The 27,210-nt window shown below is 43.4% G+C and overlaps 1 protein-coding gene across 1 annotated transcript in view; it reads right to left on the reverse strand.

The window, feature by feature from the left end:
• The window catches only part of morc2 (MORC family CW-type zinc finger 2), a 78,792-nt gene that overhangs the window by 14,458 nt on the left and 37,124 nt on the right, over positions 1-27,210 (reverse strand). The window contains exons 13-22 of the mRNA XM_070887944.1: positions 26,238-26,378; positions 25,275-25,429; positions 23,872-24,000; positions 19,147-19,252; positions 18,634-18,745; positions 15,495-15,569; positions 8,608-8,985; positions 7,348-7,524; positions 3,526-3,613; positions 3,083-3,224 (exon numbers count right to left, since the gene is read on the reverse strand). Coding sequence (XP_070744045.1) covers positions 3,083-3,224; positions 3,526-3,613; positions 7,348-7,524; positions 8,608-8,985; positions 15,495-15,569; positions 18,634-18,745; positions 19,147-19,252; positions 23,872-24,000; positions 25,275-25,429; positions 26,238-26,378 — 1,503 coding nt within the window. The remainder of the gene's footprint in view (positions 1-3,082; positions 3,225-3,525; positions 3,614-7,347; positions 7,525-8,607; positions 8,986-15,494; positions 15,570-18,633; positions 18,746-19,146; positions 19,253-23,871; positions 24,001-25,274; positions 25,430-26,237; positions 26,379-27,210) is intronic.

Consider the following 27,210-nt stretch of genomic DNA (forward strand, 5'->3'; position numbering starts at 1 on the left):
CATCCTCCTCACAGTTCACACTGCCACCAGCTTGGTGTCATCTGCAAACTTGGAGATATTACATTTGATTCCTTCGTCTAAATCATTAATGTATATTGTAAATAGCTAGGGTCCCAGCATTGAACCTTACGGTACCCCACTAGTCACTGCCTGCCATTCTGAAAAGGACCAGTTTATTCCCACTTTGCTTCCTGTCTGCCAACCAGTTCTCTATCCATGTCAATACATTACTCCCAATCACATGTGCCTTAATTTTGCACACTAATCTCTTGTGTGGGACCTTGTCAAGAGCCTTTTGAAAGTCCAAATACACCACATCCACTGGTTCTCTCTTATCTACTCTACTTGTTACATCCTCAAAAAATTCTAGAAGATTTGTCAAGCATGATTTCCCTTTCATAAATCCACGGTGACTTGGACCGATCCTGTCACTGCTATCCAAATGCGATGCTATTACATCTTTAATAATTGATTCTAGCATTTTTCCCACTACCGATGTCAGGCTGACCGGTCTATAATTACCCGTTTTCCCTCTCTCTCCTTTTTTTAAAAAGTGGGGTTACATTAGCTACTCTCCAATCCATAGGAACTGATCATGGAATGTTGGAAAATGACCACCAATGCATCTACTATTTCTAGGGCCACTTCCTTAAGTACTCTGGGATGCAGACTATCAGGCCCTAGGGATTTATCGGCTTTCAATCCCATCAATTTCCCTAAAACCATTTCCTGACTAATAAAGATTTCCCTCAGTTCCTCTTTCTCGCTAGACCCTCAGTCCCCTAGTATTTTCGGGAGGTTATTTGTGTCTTCCTTAGTGAAGACAGAACCAAAGTATATGTTCAATTGGTCTGCCATTTCCTTGTTCCCCAGTATGAATTCACCTGATTCTGACTGCAAGGGACCTACATTAGTCTTCATTAATCTTTTTCTCTTCACATATCTATAGAAGCTTTTGCAGTCAGTTTTTATGTTCCCTGCAAGCTTACTCTCATACTCTATTTCCCTCCTAATTAAACCCTTAAGTCCTCCTCTGCTGAATTCTAAATTTATCCTAGTCCTCAGGTTTGCTGCTTTTTCTGGCCAATTTATATGCCTCTTGGATTTAACACTATCCCTAATTTCCCTTGTTAGCCACAGCTGAGTCACCTTCTCCGTTTTATTTTTACGCCAGACAGGGATGTACAATTGTTGAACTTCATCCATGTGATCTTTAAATGTCTGCAATTGCCTATCTACCATCAACCCTTTAAGTATCATTCGCCAGTCTATCCTAGCCAATTCACATCTCATACCATCGAAGTTATCTTTAAGTTCAGGACCCAAGTCTCTGAATTAACTGTCACTCTCCATCTTAATGAAGAATTCTACCACAGTATGGTCACTCTTCCCCAAGGGGCCTCGCACGACAAGATTGCTAATTAATCCTCTCTCATTACATAAGACTCAGTCTAGGATGGCCTGCTCTCTAGTTGGTTCCTCGACATATTGGTCTAGAAAACCATCCCTTATACACTCCAGGAAATCCTCCTCCACAGTATTGCTACCAGTTTGGTTAGCCCAATCGATATGTAGATTAAAGTCACCCATGATAACTGCTGTACCTTTATTGCACGCATCCCTAATTTCCTGTTTGATGCCATCCCCAACCTCCCTACTACTGTTTGGTGATCTGTATACAACTCCCACTAATGTTTTCTGCCCTTTGGTGTTTCGCATCTCTACCCAAATAGATTCCATATCATCCAAGCGAATGTCCTTCCTTACTATTGCATTAATTTCCTCTTTAACCAGTAACGCTATCCCACCTCCTTTTCCTTTCTGACTATTCTTCCTGAATATTGAATACCCCTGGATGCTGAGTTCCCAGCCTTGGTCACCCTGGAGCCATGTCTCCGTAATCCCAATTACATCATAGCCGTTAACACCTATCTGCGCAGTTAATTCATCCACCTTATTATGAATGCTCCTCGCATTGAGACTCAGAGCCTTCAGGCTTGTTTTTTTAGCACTTTGTCCTTTTAGAATTATGTTGTAACATGGCCTCTTTTGATTTTTGCCCTTGATTTCTCTGCCCTCCACTCTTGTTTTTCTCCTTCCTACCTTTTGCTTCTGCCCCCTTTTTACTTCCTCTGCCTCCCTGCATAGATTCCCATCCCCCTGCCATTAATTTAATTTAAACCCTCCCCAACAGCACTAGCAAACACTCGGCCTCGGACATCGGTTCCAGTCCTGCCCAGGTGCAGACCGTCTGCTTTGTACTGGTCCCACCTCCCCCAGAACCGGTTCCAATGCCCCAGGAATTTGAATGCCTCCCCCTTGCACCATTCCTCAAGTCACGTATTCATCTGAGCTATCCTGCAATTCCTACTCTGACTAGCACGTGGCACTGCTATAATTAGAAGCTGTTGTAATTAAAGGATGGATTAGTTTCAACACATTTTTACAGATTCCAAATATTACACAATGTGCAAAACATTGAATTATTTTTGAAAAGGCTGAGTGACAAAACAGCTAACAAAAGAGACCGAACGGTCGAGAGATTCAAGACAGAGATCAATAGATTTTTGAATATTAAGGGAATCAAGGGATATGGGGATAGTGCATGATAGGAGTGGAGGTAGGAGATCAGCAGAAAGTGAATACAGGACACCGAGCTCGAGTTTTAAAAGCAGTTAGACTGCAGGAGGAAAGGAAAACTGATGGAAGGTGATGGGTTCCACCATTGAGTCCGGGGACAGAACGAGTTGAAGTAGAGGACGGTGCAATGTGTCTTGATTTCAAAATAGCGAGGATGAAAGGAAGAACAGATAGAGCTGCTCTATAGTCACATTTAGAACAAGTGATTTGCTAGACATAAAGTGGAGTTTTTATCGCTGACTGGACTTTCAATGCAAAGCTGTAGTTCTTGGAGAGCAGGTAGTTCTTGGAGGTGTCATGCTGCGACAAATCGCTTGTCCTACTTAGAAATCACATGTTAATTTCAGGTTACCGAGGGACCAACATTAAAGCAGCATCTGTGCGTGCCTTGTGTTGTAGAGCAGAGTGAGGAGTAAGGACAGAAAGAAAGCAATATTCTCACCATCTGTCTCTTGGAGTGGTTGCAGTCGGGACGTAGTCAAACTTGATCTTCCACCGCACGGACAGCTTGCTCGCTGCAACAGCAGTGACTCGTCCCGTGTGCCATTCCTTATTCACCTTCACTTCCACAAGAAGCCCCCTGTCTGTACAGGAACGACAAAAAGTTTCAACAACAAAGATGCAGGCTACCCAATACATTGAAGGAAAGATTTTAAAAAAAATGTACACAGTACTCCTTGTAAAATTTCACCTTTTTAGAAAAAAAGTCAAGCTCCCAGTGGGATATCCTATTCTCTAGCATCGCCACAGTGTTAATTTGCTTAATACGGAACCTTACTGCATGAGTCAGAAGGGTGACCATCTCTTTGCACCAGTGCAGCACTTTTGGACATTTCAAGTTGACAAGCAATGCACTTGATCAGAACATGGAAGTCAGATTCTCACCTTTCAGAGTGCTGACCTCCTCCTCCTCCTCCTCCTCTTCTTCCTCCTCCTCCTCCTCCTCTTCTGACTCTCCTCCACTATCTGAAATCTGTAACAAAACACATAGTTAAACACTTCTCACTGGGGGAACACAAACCACCAGCTCCTTGCTTTACAAAAAAACCCATTGATAATTGTCACAACCAGACAACAGGCACAAGTACATTACTGTAATCAGAGATCCTACAACAAGAAAAAGGGGTGTTAACATGCAAGCATGAAAGGGACATCGCATTGAAAACCAGTTCCTGCCATCTTGCAATGATCCAAGCAGAACAGCAGTAAAAGATTCTGACAATAGGTCATCGACCTGAAACGTTAACCCTGTTTCTCTCTCCAGAGGTTGCCTGACCTGCTGAGTATTTCCAGCATTCGCAGTATTTTGCTTTAGTAAAAGGTTTTTTTCCTGAATGTTATAGAGAGTTGCTGGGCAGTGTGTGTGAAGCGACTGACTGCATGCACAAAACCCATTTCACCCCTTCCCCCTCATGAAGTTACCCAAAATAATAATTCAGATCCGAGAACTGTCACCGTGACCAGGATTACTCCTTAAACTGCAAGGGAAAGAGTTCAACACATCACCAATCCTGCACACTGGGAGAGGGGGAAGCTGCTCGATGCATCCATGCAAGCGTATGACCAAGACTGGTAACTCACTGCACACTGAAATTGTGGCCGGTGTCCCATTATTAAATGGTCCAGAGTGTTGGATCTCCAACTTCAAGCACCATACCTTTAAAGGAAAACACTTCTGCTGATGGCTCAACTGGTCAGAGTAGGGAGCAGTAGCTCCGTATATAAACCAGGAAGGTCCCAGTCTGTATTGAGTTAGTACTTCTTAGCCCAGCCTGTGGTGGGGTGCTAAAATTGGATTTATTTTTAGCAAAGAGAAAATGGGACTCTTCTGCTGCCTATCACGTGTGTGGACACTGGAGTGGGACAATATTGGAATTGGTTGTGAAGACATTTCCTCTTTAGGCTCCCAAATATTTATTGTTTAGGCAAGGTACTGGATGGTTACCAGCATGGAAATGTACCCCAAAGTCAGTACCTTTGGGAATGTAAGTATAAAACAGCAACAAAAAAGTGTCAGATTGGGAGCAAATCACCGGTTCATCATCTCAGTGACTGAGCAACAAGTGGCAGAGACACACCCGTGGCAAGGATAGGGGGAGCGGGTAAACAAGGAGACTGGATCTACTGAGGTGCTTCAGTCAGATTCAAGTTGGTTATGGATAGGGACAAGGATAGGCCTGGAATAAAAATTCCGAATTGGTGAAAAGCTAATTTTGCTACGTTAAGGAGTGATTTGGTCACAGTGGACTGAAAACAGCTACTTGTGGGTAAATCAGTGTCAGAACAGTGGGAGGCATTCAAGGAGGAGATCCGGAAGGCTCAGGCCAAACACGTGCCCTTAAAGAATAATAATTCTAGATCCCCCTGGATGTCTAGAGACTTAAAGGAGAGGATAAAGAAAAAAAAGAGACGCTTATGTCATATACCAATGGCTAAATACAATAGAATCTTTAGAGTAATATAGAAAGTTAAGAGGCAAAATTAAAAAGGATATTAGAAATGTTGAGAGAGAGCACGAAAAATTCTTGGCGAGTAAAATTAAGGAAAACCCCAAGATGTTCTATAAATACATTAAGATTAAGAGGGTAACTAAAGAAAAGGTAGGGCCCATTAGAGATAGTGAGGCTAATCTTTGTGTGGAGGCGGAAGATGTTGGTAAGGTCCTTAACGAATACTTTGCATCTGTTTTCACAAAGGAAAGGGACAATGCAGATACTGCTATCGAGGAGGAGTGTGATATCCTGGATGAAATAAATATATAGAGAGAGGAAGTATTAAGGGGTTTAGTAGCTTTAAAAGTAACTAAGTCCCCAGATGAAATGCATCCCAGGCTAGTTGAGTGAAGTAAAAGAGGAATAGCAGAGGCCTTGACCATCATTTTCCAGTTCTCTTTGGATTTGGGCAAGGTGCCAGAGGATTGGAGGACTGTTAATGTAGTACCCTTTAAGAAGGGAAAAACAGATAGGCCAAGTAATTACAGGCCTGTCAGCCTAACCTCAGTGGTGGGAAAATTATTGGAAAAAATCCTGAAAGACAGGATAAATCTACATTTGGAAAGGCAAGGGTTAATTAAGGACAGTCAGCACGGATTTGTTAAGGGAAGATTGTGTTTGACTAACCCGATTGAATTTTTTGAGGAGGTAACCAAGAAGGTTGATGAGGGTAATGTGTACGATGTAGTGTAAATGACTTTAGCAAAGCTTTTGATAAGGTCCCACATGGTAGACTGGTCATGAAGGTTAAAGCCCATGGGATCCAGGACAAAGTGGCAAGTTGGATCCAAAATTGGCTTGGAGGTAGGAAACAAAGGGTAATGATTGATGGATGTTTTTGTGACTGGAAAGATGTTTCCAGTGGGGTTCCGCAGGGCTCAGTACTGGGTCCCTTGCTTTTTGTGGTATATATCAATGATTTAGATATGAATACAGGGAGTAGAATTAAGAAGTTTGCACACAACACTAACATTGGCTGTGTGGTTGATAATGAAGAGGAAAGTCATGGGTTGCAGGAGGCTATCAATCTACTGGTCAGGTGGGCAGAGCAGTGGCAAATGGAATTTAATTCCGAGAAGTGTGAGGTAATGCACTTTGGGAGGGCTAATAAGGAAAGGGTATACATATTAAGCGGTAGGCCACTTAATAGTGTAGATGAACAAAGGGAACTTGGAGTGCTTGTCCATACATCCCTGAAAGTTGCAAACCAGGTGGGTAAGGTTAAGAAGGCATACGGAATGCTTGCCTTTATTGGCCGAGGCATAGAATATAAGAGCAGGGAGGTTATGCTTAAGTTGTATAATACTTTGGTTAGGCCACAGCAGGAGTACTGTGTGCAGTTCTGGTCACCGTATTATAGGAAGGACTTGATTGCACGAGAGAGGGTGCAGAGGAGAATTACTAGGATACTGCTTGGAATGGAGAATCTTAATTATGAGGACAGATTGGATAGGCTGGGTTTGTTCTCATTGGAACAGAGGAGGTTGAGAGGAGACCTCATTGAGGTGTACAAAATATTGAGCAGCCTGGACATAGTGGATAGTAAGGGCCTATTTCCATTGGTGGAGGGGTCTATTACGAAGGAGCATAGTTTTAAGGTGGTTGGTGGAAACTTCTTTACGCAGAGGGTTGTCGGGATCTGGAACTCGCTGCCTGGATGAGTGGTGGATGCAGAAACCCTCACCACTTTTAAGAGATGGTTGGATGGGCACTTAAAAGTGCCGTAACCTGCAGGGTTACAGACCTAGAGCTGGTAATTGGGATTAGACTGGATAACCTTTTGTTGGCGGGCGTAGATATAATGGTAAGTACTGCAGGGAATTGAATACAGCTAGAATGATCTGGACTAGTTTTGATCGCCTGGATGGGTCGAAGAGGAATTTTCCCAGATTTTTCTCTCTTCCTAAATTGGCCTGGGTTTTTAATCTGGTTTTTGCCTCTCCCAGGAGATCACATGGCTCCGGTTGGGGTGGAGTGTAGAATGTTTCAGTATAAGGGGTGTCGCAGTTGTGGGAGGATGGACTGGTTGGGCTGGGTGCTCTTTGCCTTTCCGCCATTGTTCATAGGTTTAGAAGTAATCTTCAGGGCTGCTGACCGAGGGCCATGCGGCTCTTTGTCTGCCGGTGTGGACACCATGGGCCGAAATGGCCTCCTTCTGCGCTGTAAGTTTCTATGTTACTATATAAAACAGCAGTTGATAAGTTTGTCGTACTACCTCCACGACATCGGTCGTGTCCTTTTTCAGACGCTTTGACTCGGAAACCTTGGTGGATATCTTCATCTTCCTTTCTTCCTGCTCCTCTTCCACTTCCTCGTCATCGTCTCCCTCCTCCTCATCCTCTTCCTCCTCACTGCTTTCTACTACTGTACTCCTCTTTCTTGACCCTGCAGACTGTGGGAAGGAAAAACAGATTTTTTTTTTTAATAAAGAGGTTTCTGGAATTAAGCAGTACTGAAAAGAAATCTCCTGACAACTTCCAGTGATCCAATCAGAGCAGGGCTCTTTTTTGGTAAATGTTTTTTGAGTTGAGCCGAGTTTCTTGGGAGCTGTATGTGAAGTTAAAGACTGTAAAAGTTCCCTGGCAGATTTCTTGTTTCCCCTTCTGGAAAGTCTCATTATACCAGATGCTATAACCTGGATGAAAGGGGAAAACAACCTCCCCAAGCCTCTGCTCCTGAGCAAGTACTTGCTTGGAAGCACACGGAGGCTAAATGGCCTCCTTTATAGGCCCCATTCTCCCATGGCCTTTGCTTGGTAACCCCCCCCACCCCACCCCAGCATAAAACTCACTAAGTCTAGAAAAAGCATGTAAAAATCTATGTACTGCCCATTGCAAACAATATATTGGAGTTCTCGTTTAGTGCTCCTGGGTAGGTTTGGAGGGCCTCCTTCACACTACAAAGCATTGAAAGTTTTAACAAACTCTTTTCCCCGTGCCCTGGAGCTGAAAGGCTACAAGCACTTGGCAATCTGCAGGCTTCCATCATGCAACAATGAATTAAACTTTCACTGGTGTGAGAACTTAAGACCACTTCGCCACAGAACGTCCCCCGTGCAGTAGCTTGAACGCAACAAGCTACGTCTGCAGCTAAGCATTTCAACAGACTGAAAATATATTGTTGAATCAAGATCCGTCTGCAATGCAAGGCAAGCAGGTGGTGCCGCCTTAATACCAAGCACAACTTAAAAAAAGAAATACGAGTCTATAACATTAAAATCAGCACATGACGGAGTACAAAACAGAGGCCAAGGGAATGGCTGGTGTAGTAAATGGAACATTTGTATTGGTGCTATTCTGAGGTGCAGTTTAAGACAGCTTGCTGGAAGAGCTGAGGGTATTTACTGTGCATTCAACGTGCTGAATTGAGAGTCAAAGTTATCAGCCCATTAGTCATGGTGATAATAAATTGGCACTGAAGGAACGTCCCTACAGTTCCTTTAAAAATGCATTTTATAGAAAGTAATTTTACATACCTGTGCTGCCCTACTCAATGCCTCCTTCCTGTGCCCCAAGGTCTTTGCTCCTTTCACCTGCTGACTCGTCATGCTTGCAGAGACAGGAGGAGCATTCCTCATGGAGGTAGAAGGCTGAGCTCCAACCCTGGAAGAGACGGCAGTTTGTTTTGCCGAGACCGTCGGCCGTGGCTGGGATCTTGCTATATTGGTTGCCGCTTTGTTGCTAGTGGGAGTGCCGCTGGTGGGAGTGGTCACAACTCTGCTTACAGATCTAGTTGCAGATCCCCTTCGTGTTAAAGCTTGGGACTTCATTGGAGGCGGGTGGCTTGGAGCATTTTTGATGATATCAGCTAGAGGAGGCGATCGTGGTCGCTGGCTACTTGCGGATGACTGACCCTACAGACAAATTAAAGTATTAGCTTACTGAAACACAAACACAAAGCTCATCGACAGGTCCTCAGAGCGACTTCAAAAAGTCCAGATTATTTTAGAAACATAGAAATTTACATCGCAGAAGGAGGCCATTTCAGCCCATCGTGTCCACGCCGGCTGACAAAGAGCCACACGGCCCTCGGTCAGCAGTTTTAATTAAAATGTATCCACCATCGGACAGATTCCCTCCCTTAGGCCTCAGAGCCAAACACCATTAATAAGACAAGATGAGCAGAAAAGTTTCCACATCACTATCAATTTTTATTCTGCCAAAGGCTAACAGGAGGGTAAGCTGAGAATGTTTGCTGATTTCTTGTCCCCAAATCCCAAAAGGCGGCCTATGCTCAAGCTGCTGCAAAGGCCCTGTGTGAAATGTGTTTGGATAGTCTCACACCAGTTCCCAACGGCAGAGTCCACACCGCGAATCTTGTAGTCCGCTACAGACAGCGAATTGGCAATCTCCCGTAGCAAGGCCACATGATGGCTAGTCTGGGATGTCCTCAGAGAAGTTTAGGAGGTCTGTCTTGAAGAATTTTCCCACTCTACTCTGACTAGTTTCCATTTACATAACTGCTATCGATGTTAGGTTAGGGTCTATCATCATCGTTGTATCCTCACTTTACTAATCTGGTGAAGTATCTTGGTGATTAACCTTCTATACCAAATGTATTTTACACTAACATCACCCAAACTTATTTTATAACCATTACATGTCATTATGAACACATTCTTGTTGTTGGAGCTATAGAGCTAGAGAGGCACTGTTCTTAGCAGCATCACAAACAGGAACAAGCAGAACAAAAGGAGTATGGTAACCTACCTGAGAATGTGGAAACATAGAAAATAGGTGTAGGAGAAGGCCATTCGGCCATGCGAGCCTGCTCCACCATTCAATAAGATCATATCATTCCCTCAGTACCCCTTTCTTGCTTTCTCTCCATACCCCTTGATCCCTTTAGCCGTAAGGGCCATATCTAACTCCCTCTTGAATATATCCAATGAACTGGCATCAACAACTCTCTGCGGCAGGGAATTCCACAGGTTAACAACTCTCTGAGTGAAGAAGTTTCTCCTCATCTCGGTCCTAAATGGCCTACCCCTTATCCTAAGACTGTGTCCCCTGGTTCTGGACTTCCCAAACATCGGGAACAATCTACCCGCATCTAACCTGTCCCGTCCCGTCAGAATCTTGAATGTTTCTGTGAGATCCCCTCTCATCCTTTTAAACTCCAACATATAAAGACCCAGTTGATCCAGTTTCTCCTCATATGTCAGTCCAGCCACCCCAGGAATCAGTCTGGTGAACCTTCGCTGCACTCCCTCAATAGTAAGAACATCCTTCCTCAGATTAGGAGACCATAACTGAACACAATATTCCAGGTGAGGCCTCACCAAGGCCCTGTACAACTGCAGTAAGACCTCCCTGCTCCTATACTCAAATCCCCTAGCTATGAAGGCCAACATACCATTTGCCTTCTTTACCACCTGCTGTACTTGTATGCCAACTTTCAATGACTGATGAACCATGACACCCAGGTCTCGTTGCACCTCCCCCTTTTCCTAATCTGCCGACATTCAGATAATATTCTGTCTTCGCGTTTTTGCCCCCAAAGTGGATAACCTCACATTTATCTACATTATACTGCATCTGCCATGCATTTGCCCACTCACCTAACCTGTCCAAGTCACCCTGCAGCCTCTTAGCATCCACCTCACAGTTCACACCGCCGCCATAGAAGATTCACAACATACAGGAGAAATGTTATCTAGCGAATTGTTGCCCTAACATCCAGACTTGGGCTGACAAAAGGTAGGTATCATTTAAGTGACCATTTCAAATAAAAAAAATGCCCAACCATCTCTCCATGACCTTCAATGGCACCACCATCACCGAGTTCCCCATCAAGGGGGTCATCAATGACCAGAAGCATAACTGAACCAACCATATTAACCATGGCTTCAAGAGCATGGCAATAGGTGGGTACTCTGCAGTAAGTGGCTCACCTCACACATCCTCCATCTACAACGCTCAAGTCAAGAGCATGATGAAATGGGCACCGCTTGTCTAACTGGGTGCATTCGCAACATTCAAGAAGCTTGCCACGACCCAAGACAGAAGTCTGTTGGAATGGTGCCCCAGTCACTAGGCTTAATATTCATACCCTCCATCACCATTGCTAATGCAGTTCGGGAGTGTTTAAACTAATATGGCAGAGGGATGGGAACCTATGCAGCGAGACAGGGCGAAGTAACATGGAGTCAGAAACAGATGGTAGAAAGGTAAAAAGCAATAGTGGAAGGCCGAGTAAACAAAGGCAAGAAAAAAACACATGACATCATAATTCTAAAAGGACAAAGGGTGTTAAAAAAAACAAGCCTGAAGGCTTTGTGTCTTAATGCAAGGAGTATCCATAATAAGGTCGATGAATTAACTGTGCAAATAGATGTTAACAGATATGGAGTGATTGGGATTACAGAGATGTGGCTCCAGGATGATCAGGGCTGGGAACTCAACATCCAAAGACATTCAGGAAGGATAGAATAAAAGGAAAAGGAGGTGGGGTAGTATTGCTGGTTAACGAGGAGATTAATGCAATAGTTAGAAAGGACCTTAGCTTGGATGATGTGGAATCTATATGGGTAGAGCTGCAGAACACCAAAGGGCAAAAAACGTTAGTGTGAGTTGTGTACAGACCTCCAAACAGCAGTAGTGATGTTGGGGAGGGCAAACAGGAAATTAGGGGTGCATGCAATAAAGGTGCAGCAGTTATCATGGGTGACTTTAATATGCACATAGATTGGGCTAACCAAACTGGAAGCAATAAGGTGGAGGAGGATTTCCTGGAGTGCATAAGGGATGGTTTTCTAGACCAATATGTCGAGGAAGCAACTAGGGGGGAGGCCATCTTAGACTGGATGTTGTGTAATGAGAGCGCATTAATTAGCAATCTTGTTGTGTGAGACCCCTTGGGGAAGTGTGACCATAATATGGTGGAATTCTACATTAGGGTGGAGAATGAAACAGTTAATTCAGAGACCATGGTCCAGAACTTAAAGAAGGGTAACTCTGAAGGTATGAGGCGTGAATTGGCTAGGCAAGATTGGCAAATGATACTTAAGGGGTTGACAGTGGATGGGCAATGGCAGACATTTAGAGACCGCATGGATGAACTTCAACAATTGTACATCCCTGTCTGGCGTAAAAATAAAAACGGGAAGGTGGCTCAATTGTGGCTATCAAGGGAAATCAGTGATAGTATTAAAGCCAAGGAAGTAGCATACAAATTGGCCAAAAATAGCAGCGAATCCGGGAACTGGGAGAAATTTAGAACTCAGCAGAGGAGGACAAAGGTTTTGATTAGGGCAGGGAAAATAGAGTACGAGAGGAAGCTTGCAGGGAACATTAAGACGGACTGCAAAAGTTTCTATAGATAGGTAAAGAGAAAAAGGTTAGTAAAGACAAATGTAGGTCCCCTACAGTCAGAATTAGGGGAAATCATAATGGGGAACAAAGAAATGGCAGACCAATTGAACAAGTACTTTGGTTCAATATTCACTAAGGAGGACACAAACAACCTTCCGGATATAAAAGAGGTCAGAGAGTCTAGTAAGAAGGAGGAACTGAGGGAAATCCTTATTAGTCGGGAAATTGTGTTGGAGAAATTGATGGGATTGAAGGCCGATAAATCCCAAAGGCCTGATGGTCTGCATCCCAGAGTACTTAAGGAGGTGGCCTTGGAAATAGCAGATGCATTGACAGTCATTTTCCAACATTCCATTGACTCTGGATCAGTTCCTATGGAGTGGAGGGTAGCCAATGTAACCCCACTTTTTAAAAAAAGGAGGGAGAGAGAAAACAGGGAATTATAGACCGGCCAGCCTGACATCGGTAGTGGGCAAAATGATGGAATCAATTATTAAGGATGTCATTTGGAAAGAGGTGACATGATAGGTCCAAGTCAGCATGGATTTGTGAACGGGAAATCATGCTTGACAAATCTTCTGGAATTTTTTGAGGATGTTTCCAGTAGAGTGGACAAGGGAGAACCAGTTGATGTGGTGTATTTGGACTTTCAGAAGGCTTTTGACAAGGTCCCACAAAAGAGATTAATGTACAAAGTTAAAGCACATGGGATTGGGGGTAGTGTGCTGACGTGGATTGAGAACTGGTTGGCAGACAGGAAGCAAAGAGTAGGAGTTAATGGGTACTTTTCAGAATGGCAGGCAGTGACTAGTGGGGTACCGCAAGATTCTGTGCTGGGGCCCCAGCTGTTTACACTGTACATTAATGATTTGGACGAGGGGATTAAATGTAGTATCTCCAAATTTGCGGATGACACTATGTTGGGTGGCAGTGTGAGCTGCGAGGAGGATGCTATGAAGCTGCAGAGTGACTTGGATAGGTTAGGTGAGTGGGCAAATGCATGGCAGATGAAGTATAATGTGGATAAATGTGAGGTTATCCAGCTTGGTGGTAAAAACAGAGACACAGACTATTATCTGAATGGTGACAGATTAGGAAAAGGGGAGGTGCAACGAGACCTGGGTGTCATGGTACATCAGCCATTGAAGGGTGGCATGCAGGTACACCCTAGGCGGTTAAGAAAGCAAATGGCATGTTGGTCTTCATAGCAAGGGGATTTGAGTACAGGGGCAGGGAGGTGTTACTACAATTGTACAGGGCCTTGGTGAGGCGACACCTGAAGTATTGTGTGCAGTTTTGGTCTCCTAACTTGAGGAAGGACATTCTTGCTATTGAGGGAGTGCAGCGAAGGTTCATCAGACTGATTCCCGGGATGGCGGACTGACATATCAAGAAAGACTGGATCAACTGGGCTTGTATTCACTGGAGTTCAGAAGAATGAGAGGGGATCTCATAGAAACATATAAAATTCTGACAGGTTTAGACAGGTTAGATGCAGGAAGAATGGTCCCAATGTTGGGGAAGTCCAGAACCAGGGGTCACAGTCTAAGGATAAGGGGTAAGCCATTTAGGACCGAGATGAGGAAAAACTTCTTCACCTAGAGAGTGGTGAACCTGTGGAATTCTCTACCACAGAAAAGTTGTTGAGGCCAATTCACTAAATATATTCAAAAAGGAATTAGATATAGTCCTTACTACTCGGGGGATCAAGGGGTATGGCGAGAAAGCAGGAACTCATTGAATGGCGGTGCAGGCTCGAAGGGCCGAATGGCCTACTCCTGCACCTATTTTCTATGTTTCTAGGTTTCTACTGTGGTACATACAATCTCACGACTATACTGCAGCAGCTCATCAAGGTTACTTCGACAGTACCCCCTCCCTTGCAACCTTCATCAGGAGCAATAGTGTGGAAACGCCATCATCTCCAAGATCCCCTCCAAGTTACACATCCTGACTTGGACATCATCGCTGAGTCATTATCCGGGAATTCCCTACCCACCACCATTGTGGGCCTTCTCCTTGAACCGTTGCAACCCTAGTGGAGCATCATCCCAATTAGGGTTGCAACGGTTCAAGGAGAAGGCCCTCTTCTGAAAGCAGCTATGGACGGGCAATAAATGCGCCATGCCAACATCTCCCACAACCAGAGAATAAATATAGAAAAAAACTCGCTATACTTTTGCTATCAGCAGGACAATTATGACCTCCTCTGTTCACTCATTAAATGACAGGGGAAGCCAGAGGCAGCAGATAGAGTAAGTGGAAGAGGCCATCAGTGTCAGAGTGTCATCTGTGGCTCAGCGGTAGCACACTCGCCTCTGAGTCCGAAGGTTGGGGGGGGGTTCAAGTCCAACTCTAGGAACTTGAGCACATAAATCTAGGCCTATGCTCTAGTGCAGTGCTGAGCGAGTGCTCCGCTGTCGTCTTTCGGATGAGACGTTAAACCGAGGACCTGTCTGCCCGCTCAGGTGGCCGTAAAAGATCCCATGGCACTATTTCAAAGAGCAGGGGAGTTATTCCCGGTGTCCTGGCCAATATTCAACATAACAAAAACAGATTATCTGGTCATTATCACATTGTTGTTTGTGGGAGCTTGCTGTGCTCAAGTTGGCTGCCGCGTTTCCCACATTACAAGTGTGACTACACTCCAAAAGTACTTCATTGGCTGTAAAGCGCTTTGAGACGTCCGGTGGCCGTCAAAGGCGCTATATAAATGCAAGTCTTCCTTTCTTTTTCATCATTCCCAAACTCAATGACTGCCTCACTTCCCATCCCTCCACGCTGTGCCTGAAAAATAAATCACAGCTACATCCCAGAAGGAAACAGCAAAGGCCAGTAGCCTGATTACACAGGCTGTTGAAATTAATCCTCATGGTGTAAACGTTACTTTCTGAGCAAGTGTAGAACAGTGGCAATTTCACACCTAATTCACACAGAATAAATATCACCGGGACCAGTTCCAATTCAATCCAATTCAATGATGTACAACCCTGACCCTTCCATTCTCTAGATTCCACAGCGCCTGTTGTCTGATACATGCACTACTCACCTCCAGCGAGGGTCTGCCGCTGACCTCTAGTGGTAGTTTCTTTAAATCGGCCTGGGAACGGATGGGCATGTTTTTCTGGAAACAAGTAAAATTAGAAATAAAATCCTCTTCCGAAATAAAACAGAAAAATACATATTTTAATCTACAGAAATCGAAGCAAAAAATAAATTAAAGGTGGTAATATTTTAATTTTCTATAAAGTTTTGTTGAAAATAATATTTTAATTCTCTACAGACACATTAAACTCATACACAAGATGATTGAGGAAAAAAAAGCACATTTGTCTAAGATTTAACATGGTATTTGCTTCTTTTAGTTTTTCATGGCACACAAGGGGTTAAAAACCAGCTCCACTCAGAAAAACAAGCTCGCAGTTATTTCGATAAGAATATTACAGATCCCATTTTGTCTCTGGCAGGTGAACAAGTGACGGAGCAAACCATTCAATTCAATCAGAAACATCTCATGGGATTTGTTCAAGTATGTGTTTCATTGTTGATTAAAAAAAATAACAGCCAGTTATTTAAATTTGTTTGGTCCGGGTCACTTTTTTTTTTAAAAACAAAAAGGTGTTAGTCAATCTTATTCAAACTGTTGTTGAGAGAGGCGGGGTGGAGTGGCTAGGAGAGTGGGAGCTCGTCCAAAGCCACCAGAGAGATTGGGTCAGGTGGTTAGCTTCTCTGGACAGTGAGAAAAGGTTTAAGAGTACATTTTCGTTTAGCTTCTCAACCATGACTATTAGTTTCCACTTACTTGAGGAGATCGTTAAGGTTGACAATTACCACATTGTGACATTCTTACTATTCATTTATTGTTTGATAATTTTTTTATATTTAAACACCCAAGTCACACTCTAGTGTAGTGTTATTCTGCTGTCTTCTGAAGTCAAGGTCGATCATGTAAGGACACATGGTAAGACTGGCAAGCTCAAATAAAGAGAAGAGGATTGCCTATTTGGTCATGCTGCTAATTTACCCAGCTATCTCGACAAGTAAAAGTACTCTCTGAAACACAGTGAGCAAACGCTCACCTATGGAAGTGTTGGAGATGCTGAATCCAAAAAATACGAATTATATAAACATGAAATTGCAAGTCACAATCATTTTAGAGAGTTTAATAGTTTAAATGCCCGAGTTCCTATCGCTTATGTTGAGATGAAATACTGGGAGAAAAAAAATTCAACAACATGGCTCAAACTACAAGACAAAAAAAGTCACAATGACATTGGAGCTTGTAGATGGAATGGGGTGTAAATAGCAAACCAACATAGCCACTCCAAAGGACTTCATGACAATTCATTTACACCAAAAAGCAACCGATGAACAATTAGCAATCACCACAAATGCAACCAATCAAAACATTTTCTAAAGATTTAGAAAGACTTTCTGGGTTTTTAAAAAAAAAAAGTGTGTTCATCAAGACGAGGGATGTTAGCGCAGTTGAATAAAGGCCCCTTCAATTCATTTCCGGTATCCAGTGTTAGCATCAAAAAGACTTGCATTTATATAGTGCCTTTCACAACCTCAGGATGTCCCAAGAAACTTTACAACCAACAAAGTGTACTACCTTTGAAGTGTAGTCATTGTTGTAACGTAGGAAATGGCCGATTTGCACACAAGGTCCCCAAACAGCAATGTGATGATGACCAGATAATCAGTTAGGGATGTTGATTGAGAGATAAAAATATTGGCCAGGACACCAGTGATAACTCCCCTGCTCTTCTTCAAACTAGTGCTATGGGATCTTTCACTGCGAGCAGACAGGACCTCTATTTAACGTCTCATCCAAAATACATTAACTTCAACAGTGCAGCACTTCCTCATTACTGCACTGGAATGTCAGCCCAGATTTTGTGCTCAAGTCTCAGGATTGGGACTTGAACCCACAATCTTCTGACTCAGAGGCAAGAGTGCTACCCAGTGAGCCATGCCTGGTATGTCATAGCTAGATGCAAGTTAAAGATCCCTCCACTGTCCCAACAAGATGTTTCTGCCTTAACCTCAAAAGAACATGTCCTACTCCACCAGAGAGGCACATTTTTCCATTCCCCATACCAACCATCCTTAGGTCTGTCTAACTGAGTGACATTGCCAATTAATGCCAAATTAGGGGCTTTTTCATGTTGTTGGTCCACTAAATTTGCATAAGGGCTTTTACAGCTAACGGACAGAGGAGACTTTCCAACCTCAGTCTCCAACCTCGAGGCCAGATGCCTGCTGGAAAGCACAATTGTATGGACATTAAATGAGAAGAGCTGAGCTACAATGTACCCCCAGATCGGTGAGTAGCCTGGCAACATTCACTGTATAGGCTCACACATAGACAGCCATTTGGGGGAGGTACCTTGGGCTGGATTTCCGGCTTTCGGCAGAAACGGTAGTGAAACTTAAAACTGTTTTCGCTGCGCTACCGTTTTTAGGCCGAACTTTCAGCCTTTAGGGCGCATCGGTAAGGGAGGCAATGCACAAGCATTCGCGCCACAAAACGTGAGTTTTGGCAACTTCAGTCCAGGGCCAGGAGCACTGCACGGGGCCTTGGGAGTGGGGGGAAAAAAAAAACATTCCAAAAAACATTTACAAGACCCTTAACTAATGGCTCAAAAATAATTTAAATATAAATACTTTAACTGAACTTTTTTGCAGGTTTTTGTACTTGCCGCTGCTGCACCGACAGGTTTGACCCAGTCGCTGTTCTGGGCGCAGCGTATGGGTCGGGAGAGTGCCGAAACTCAGACACAAACGCAATCAGAGTCATTGCATGTCGGCGCACCTCTCCCCGGCAGTTCTTGAAAGCGCCGCCGCAAACAGGCACCCGAGGATCCGCCCAGGCTTTACAACCGGGTTTTTGCCGCGGAGGGTGAAATCGCGGTGAAAACCCAGTCACAAACCTGCCGAAAATCCGTCCCCTAAGGTGCTATTGGAACTTTAGCCAAAGCATAAGTTACCAACAGAGGGAAGGAAGGGGGATTAAAAGCAGTTGAGGGAAGGTGCTAAAATAAAGCAACTGTGTTCAACAATCATGGAGTACTCGGGCTTCAATTCACAAGCTTAAACACTTGAGCTATCCGGCAAGCAAAATGGAAATTAAAAAATACATTGTTCCATTTACATTGAATTCACTTTTATGCCTCAGTCTTTACCTTTAACGCTTCCAGCTTCTTCTGCTGCGCCCGTATTTTCTCCTCATGTGATTTAACATCTTTTCGTAGCGTGCCTATTGGTACATTTTGCTTTTGTTCTGGAGCATCACACCTGAAAAAAGACAAAGCGAGAATATGCTAACGGACTGGAGCTATGCTTCAATATATTTCCCTACAGTAAACACTTTCCTTGTGCACCCACAATGCCATTTCAAATAGATTTTGGCTGATCTAGTAAATGGTTACTTCTTCTCCACTGCACCGTATTTAAGTTAAATGCCCCTTAACAACAGGTGCACAATGCTGGAAAGAGATCAATTACCTTTATTGTAGTCTTCCTTGCTCTCTGAATGCAGTTTTATCTTCCAGAGACCTTAGGACAGTTGTATCATCCATCCAGGTTGAATGTAAAAGAGAGATTCCCAACACTACCCTAACAATGTCAGGCATAGCAGGGTCAGACATAATGCAGACTTTTACCTCAGTTGTGTGTTTTGCTTTTATAGTACGTACCGATTCTGTATGTGGTCAGGGCTGATGGAACATGTCCAGCTGTCTGGATATTCCTTACCGACATCGTCCACTCGGTAGGGAAGTGTCCGCCATTTTAAACATTGATCTAGAAAGCAGATTTTTTTTTTAAAGTTAGCTTGCAGAACTGTTTCATTATGGAAAGATCCGCTTAATATCAGTATTTCCCTATGTTATTTAAGCTTGCCGGTTTTATCAATGTCTTTCTAACCACCATTTCTTTTTACTTCGCCTTAGATTTCTCCCCATCTAATCTGACTCTTGCTGGGGTGCTAGCCGTCCAACTACCTGATCCAAGTCACTAATCTTCATTTGAAAGCTTAGACAGTGAGCATCAGCAACTCTGGAGCACACAAATCTTTTCTTCGTCAGGATGCTATCGAGCATGCAAAAGGCAAAGGACTCAACGGGGCAGGTCTCTGTTCTGACAAGAAATAGAACTCGCTTTTTTTTTAAAAAAGCATGTTTTGACAAGCTTATTTTTAAAATAGCCAAGGGGGAAGTGCTTCATACAAACTCGTCGCTGCCAGACCTCCCTTCTTTAAGGATTTGAGTTGGCTATGTAGTCGAGGAAACAGCAGTGATGCATTTCCGTCTTCCCCACTTCCAACAGTAAAGGAGTGGCAATGCACATCCAGACCATCGTAGACACACAGTGCCTCTCCCACTCTATTTCTCAACACATCTTGGCAGCTGAGATCAATAGCAGTGGCAAATTATTCGTTACCTGGGAGGATTCCTGGATCACCTGCACTAACTCCTGAGGTTGCAGACAAACAGTCCAACTGCCTAGTTCCAGATATGGCAACTGGATCAGTAGAGTCAGGAGATTTTTCTGCAACAGTGAAGTTGGGATAGCTGGTACAGGTGATCAGGGATCCAACTCAATAGATCAGGAAATTTGTAATGTCATGGTGGTGCTTTGTGACAAAATTAATTTGTGGAGTCAATAAGGTGGCTTGTGCAAGGAGCCTGTTGTTCTCATCTAGATTCATTTATTTAAGAACACCAGGGAGGTGGACAGCTTCAATCAGATATGAGTTGGGAGTACACAAGTGGCTTAGATCCAGTGTGGCAGTGCACATTTTGACCTGATAGTCAGTGACCAGAGAACATACAGGAAACAGAAGTTGTGACGACCTTGGGCGACGGCCATTACAATCAATCAAGTTCAATATGATCTACGATTCAGAAACACCAAGGACCAGAGCAAAGTTTAAAGGACTAATTTCAAAGAAATAAGGTAAAGAGGTTAGTAAATTGAATCATAGAGGAAAAGAGGTTCAGTTTTAAAGACAATGTTGATCATGCAGAATAGATTAAATATCTAGAAACAAAAGTATAGATGAAACAAGATGATCCTAAATGGATTACCAAGTTAAAGAAAGAAAAAAGACTTGCATTTATGTAGCGCCTGTCAGGGCCAGGACATCTCAAAGCACTTTTCAGCCAAAGAAGTACTTTTGGAGTGTAGTCACCATTGTAATGTGGGAAACGTGGCAACCAATTTTCGCACAGCAAGTTCCCACAAACAGCAATATGATAATGACCAGATAATGTTTTTTTTTGTGGTGATGTTGATTGAGGGATAAATATTGGCCTGGACACTGGAGATAACTCTCCTGCTCTTCTTCAAAATAGTGCCATGGGATCTTTTACGTCCACCTGAGCGGGCAGACGGGGCCTCGGTTTAACGTCTCATCTGAAAAACAGCACCTGTGATAGTGCAGCACTCTCTCAACACTGCACTGGAGTGTCGGCCTAGATTTATTTGCTCAAGTTCCTAGAGTGAGACTTGAACCCACAACCTTCTGACTCAGAGGCGAGGGTGCTACCCACTGAGCCACAGCCGACACTAAATCAGAAGCAAGATAAGGAAGAACAGACTCAATAAATCCTGCAGGGAGAAAGGAGAAGGGGATTACTGGGACCAATGTAGGAATGTTCAGAAAGGGTGGTCAGAGGGGCAGAGAGAGACTTGGCAAAAAAGCATCGCCACAGATATAAAAAGTAACTAAGACATTCTTTGAGTACTTCAACAGCAAGAGGGCAGAGATATCGGGGAGAACCAAAACAGATACAAATGGTGCTGAAACAAAGGATGAGCACAAGTTAGTTAATATTCTGAACAATGACTTCTTCCAAGTATTCACATGGGAAGACACGAGCAACATTCCCTCCGTAAGCAGAGATAATCAAAGCAGAATTAATTACTCAATGTAAATCTGATAGTGTTTAGACATGCTGAAAGGGTTCAAAATAAATAAAGGCCCAGGGATAGATCATATTTATCCCAGAGTAATGAGAGAGACAGGGGAGCAGATATGTGATGCAATGACAGTCAGTGTGAAGGAGTCGCAGAACACTAGGGAAATACCATTAGGTTAGAGATAGTCATCCATATTTTCAAAAAGTAGATCCAGACAACTACAGATCCATTAGTTTCATGTAAAACGTGGAATCTATTGAGAGTAAACATGATTATTTGAACGGCAATAGCCCAGTAAACGGCAGTCAATACGGATTCATAAAGGAAAGACCATGCCTGACCAACCTCCTTGACGTTTTTTTGAGGAAGTGACATCTCAAGTGGACAATGGAAAGTCCTACAACATTGTGTATCAAGACTTCCAAAAGATACTTGAAGTAGTCCTGTGTGAAAGGCTATTTGTTAAGCTCAAAGCTGTGGGATTCAGGATTAATCTTAGAAATGGATAAGAAATTGGTTGATGGTTAGAAAAGAACGCAAATGTCTAGACTTGGATTTTCTAATGTTTTCTCTAGGCCGCCCTCCCATCTTGCACCCTCCGTAAACTTGAGCTCATCCAAAACTCTGCTGCCTGTATCCTAACTCAACACCAAGTTCCATTCACACATCACCCGTGCTCGCTAACCGACACTGGCTCCCAGTCCGGCAATGCCTCGATTTAAAAATTCTTATCCCTAGTTTCAAATCCCTCCAAGGCCTCACCGCATCTTATCTCAGTAACCTCCTCCAGTCCTGCAACCCGCCGAGATCTCTGCACTCTTTCAATTCTGGCCTCTTGCACATCCCCGATTTGCTTCGGTCCATCTTTGGCGGCCGTGCTTTCAACTGCCTAGGCCCCAAGCTCTGGAATCCCCTCGCTAAACCTCTCCACCTCTCTATCTCCTCCTTTTACAATGTTCCTTAAAACCTACCTCTTTGACCAAGCTTTTGGTCACCTGTCCTAATATCTCCTTATGTGGCTCGGTGTCAAATTTTGTTTGATGTTCCTGTGAAGCGCCTTGGAGTTTTTTTTATTACATTAAAGGCACTATATAAATGCAAGTTGTTGCTGATGTTGCAGTAGTACGGAGTTGAGTGCCGAAGGGATCAGAACCAGGACCAATACTGTTTCTAATTTACATCATGATTTGATTCAGAAACTGAATGCAAATTGCTTTAATTTGCAGCTATCATCAAACCAGCAGGTGCTGTGGATTTGGAAAGAGGCAGTACAGAAATTATGAAATGAGTTGCACTAAATATATAAATGAACAGAATAATCCCTTATTAAAAAATCATACATCTATTCAAACATCTTCAAGTAAATCTGGAAAATTACTTCAAACTAAATTACAAGAGTACAGAAAGAACATACAAGTTCAAACTAGTAAAAGATAAATTTAGGACTGATATCAAAGTTTTTTTGATCGAATGATCAACAAATGGAATGAACTTCCAGGTATTGTAGTAGAGACAAAAACTTGAATTGTTTAACAATTGGATGCTGCAATGGGAGACTGCAGAGCCTTTCTGGATCAATGAAACAAGATGAGCTAAATGGCCACCTTGTGATCTCAGTCATCGAGCAGTTTTGCTGCTCAGATTGAAGGCATGTCAGATTGCAAAATTTAAGCAATCACAACTAAACACTAATTGGTATCTCCTGTGAAGCTTTCATAACTTTTAAATTATCAGTAAAAGTAGAAAACAAGATTCCTAATTATTTAATACATCATGTCCAATACGGAACTGTGGGCAGTATGGTGACCAGACATGATGAGAATCACCAACTTTCTTTGAGCAATTCTGTTTCTTGGTTCAAACCCATTATGAATCATTTTGCCCATGTGTTAACCTTCTGAATTTTTAAAATAAAGTGTATAGCTTCCTGATGGTTTAATTAGTAAATATGTGGTGTGGCACTGATCCATTCAAAATCAGCAAATTTTGGGTTTCAATTCTTGGTCTGTGTACAACTGCCTGACCTAGTAGTCTCAGTTCCCCTGCACTTTTTTGGGGAAGGGCAAGGAGTACTGGGGAAATAATAGTCAGCCAGCTCTTGATTGCTGCTAAGTAACCCTACTGGAAGCTCGCATGGATACTGGGCAAAGACTGAGCAGGCCACGGTTAATTAGCCTGCCAATACTCACCGTCCAAGTTCATACACAGCAACCATCTTCAGTAAGGCAGGAGTAGGGAAAGAAAGTTGGGGGGGGGGGTGGAGGGGTGGCGGGCAAGAGGGATGGAGAAAAGTGCAGATAAAAAGGTATGTGCAGGTTTGCCATGTATAAAATCAAATAAGATGCAAGAGCAACAATTTCAGCATCAAATGTTTAAATCAGCTTGCGGGTGAGCAGGAGGAGGGTACTGTGGTTTTCTGACTTATCTCTAACCTAATTGATACTTGTTTGTGGAACTTACCAACTTTATGCACAGAAAGCATTGTGGGTAAGACGTACCGCACTGAATGGTGGTTGGGATCTCCATGGCATGCCGCCTCTTGTATAACGTCTCATCAGAAGGTGGCTGATTCCAGTTGGCTGTCAGATAGCCAAATTCATCCCAGAATTTCACTATTCCCTTCTGTGCTGTAAGCAGAGAGAATTTTTTTTTTGTTAACTTTGCAAGAGGTCATAATGTAAAAATACAGCAACAGTGCATTTAATCTGTGACACAAAATTACAGTGTGACAAGCAGAAGTTGGACAGCTGGGATTAACGCAACACGAACAGATTCGAAGTGTTGCTGGGAGGTAATAAACGTGCTTCCTCAGCATGGAGGAGCCTCCGAGAACCAGCTGGAAATCAATGAGTAAATCACCCTCATGTTTAGAAAATAAAACAGATCAGAGGAAATAGGATAAAACAGAAAATGCTGGAAACAGGCAGCATTTGTGGAGAGAGGAAAGTAAGGTTCACGTTTCAGTCAGGTGAATCTAAGGAAGGACACGTGACACACAGGATGCATGTACCAAAATGTACAAGATAAATAAGCTCTCATGACTATTTAATGTCTTAAAACTGGTTGGACTGGTACAGTCAGACCTGTGCTCCAAAACATAAGTGCCACACTTGTTGCTATTCTGTCACGATCTTTCTGACAGCGAGAACAAATGGCTCATTGAGATCTCGGAAACTGGGGAGTTTAATGTACGAGGGGATCGTGTTCTGATCTTGTAGGCTGAGAAGGTAATGGAGCATCCAAAGCAAGGATAATGAAACAAGCGACTCCGAAGCACTCACGGGATCGTCCCCTCCCCCACAGAAAAACAACACACACAAAAAGCTTAAGATCCCTAGTGAAAATGAGCTTCAAAAACACCTGGATCCCATTCAATGGTGACCCCCCCCCTCCCCCCCATCATAATGCAACTCCAGTTCCCGCCCCAAACCCGAGCCTTCCACACTCGTATCTTACTACACAGCTAACAATCAAAATGTGATCCCCAGAGAAGTAAATCTATAGAGTTTAAATTGCACTGTTGCTCTTCCTGGTGAGAGGACACTGTACATCAAGCCTGCTCAGTGCACATTAAAAAACAAATTAACATGAGCAACATTGTTAATACCTTAAAAGAAAATCATGCAAGAATAAAGATCAACTTTCACATCCAATCATTTCAAGTGCTAATTCTATTTGAATTGAGAAAGCTGGCCGAGAAGAGTGTGCAAGTTGGAGATAACCCAGGGACGTTCAAACTTTAATCCAGCTCGCTCACAACTCTGCAAGTACAGCTCCCACAGGTTTTAGCACTGTTTTTAAACAAAAATACTCAAGGAAAAAATACATGCACATCAAAGCTGAAGTGCTCAGATCGGTTCTAGTTAACGCAGCTCAGTCTAATCGCCAATCCTCTCCTTACCGATGCCGATGTCTTTCCAGTACTGCACCAAGTGCTCGCCCATGGCTCTCAGTAGATGCCGAAACTCCTTGGCATCTGCAAAGTCCTGTTTGTTGTGAGTGGGCTCCAGAACCAGGTATGGGACATCGACCACACCCACCACTCCGCCGCAGGCGCTGTGTTAAAAAAAATTTTTTTTTTTAAAGTTACAAATAGAACTTTCCTTGGCATACTCTTATCCACATCGTTGTCACCTTTGGGCTCAACGTAACACTCCCCTTTGCTGACCTTCTGATCACCACCCACCAAAAACAACACTACCTGTATCCTGCTCCACACTAAGCTCTGCCTGCCCGTCTTACTGAATGGAATCAAATTTAAAATCCTAGTGCTGAGCGGCGTCTTCTTTTACAACTTCACCCTACGTTACCTCTGCGTCTTTCTGCAGCCTTACATTGCCTCCGATCTCTTCCAGTCCTCTGACTCTAGCCTATGCACCACCCCTTCCCCTGGTCCACCTTCAGTGGCTATTCAGCCCCTATTCTCTGGAACTCCCTCCCAGATTCCTCCACTTCTGTAGCACTGTCCCTATCCTCCAGACCGTTCTCAAATCACATCTGTGACCCATAGCTTTGCCTTTTTAGTGTAGCTAACAAAACCCATCAGTGAGTCATTGCTGAACAGTATTTCACACTGACTTGGTGACATGGCAACTTGTCATATGGCCACACTGTGCCACAGAATAGGAGGAAGTTGGGTTGTGGCCAAGATTCCTCACAGAGTTGCTATCTCAGCCGACAGTGGGGGAAAGATGCAGAGTGGATATGAGGCATTTTCTCAACAAAAAGATCTGGGTTACCCACGTTCTAGCAATTTGTTAGCGTGGCACGGACAGAAAATTTAACATGACACGAAGGTAAGTGTTAATATAAGCCTATAACAAGACATTTCAGCAAGTGTGCAGGCAGGTTTCAGGAAACTCACACTCCTCCTTCCAGCTGAGGTCCTACTTTCTCGTACATCTTTATGAGACGACTGCAGTTGTAAATGAACATTCCGTCCAGGTCGCGCTGTTCAATGTTCACGCCAAAAATAAAGCACATCTCCTTTGGCTCCTTCAGAGCTCTGCAGGAGCCAGAAATTAACATAAAAAAAGACTGTATTACAAAGGATCCTCATCAGGCAGACAGGCAAGAGAGCAGGAAAAATATTTTTTGCCAAATGAGTCCTACAATCTACTAGTGTGTAAAGCACAAGCTGGACATCGCCTGCCCACTGCTTTTATTCATCTTATCATCTCCCTTACCCTAACCTTTCCCACCTTGGTGATGTCCTGTACGATGGGGCCTTGGTCCTAGGCTTCTCAAACAATCAGTTACAGGCAACAAGAAAAGTAACAATATGGGGGACGATGGAGGAATAGTTAACTTGCTTTCAACTAGACCATCACCAAATGGCAAATGGCATCTCAGCCTGGGAGTTAGCCAGTGCAATGACAATGGTTCTAGATAAAAAAATCTTGGTGCACCAGTCACAAATTCACACTATTTCTGTTTCATCACCTACAAATTTGGCCATCCCCCTCAAGTATTTTTACTGCACTCACTTTCACACCGTGCTATATTTAATTAGGTTTAAAAACAATGTGGGAAAACTCCCCTCAAATGACAGCGCTGAATAAATCAGTAAGTAACTGAAGCATATTGAGCTGGAAAGTCCCGGCCTGTGCTGAGTTAACTGATCTTAATACAGAAGTAGCATATTAGCCACTGTGCCCTCGGTTGGTGGGGGTGGGGAAGGAGAATTGGTGGAGAGAAAGAGGGGAGAATAAGTAAGAGGTAGGGTTCCTACCCCTGGTGACCTGCTGGAATGTTTTTTTTTTTACATGCGGCTATCAGATGGGGGACAGGATCAGGTCGTGCGATGATACCTCCCGCAGTCAAATGGCCTCTCAATG

The sequence above is a fragment of the Pristiophorus japonicus genome, chromosome 8 (genome assembly GCF_044704955.1).
Source record: "Pristiophorus japonicus isolate sPriJap1 chromosome 8, sPriJap1.hap1, whole genome shotgun sequence".
Lineage (NCBI taxonomy): Eukaryota > Metazoa > Chordata > Chondrichthyes > Pristiophoridae > Pristiophorus > Pristiophorus japonicus.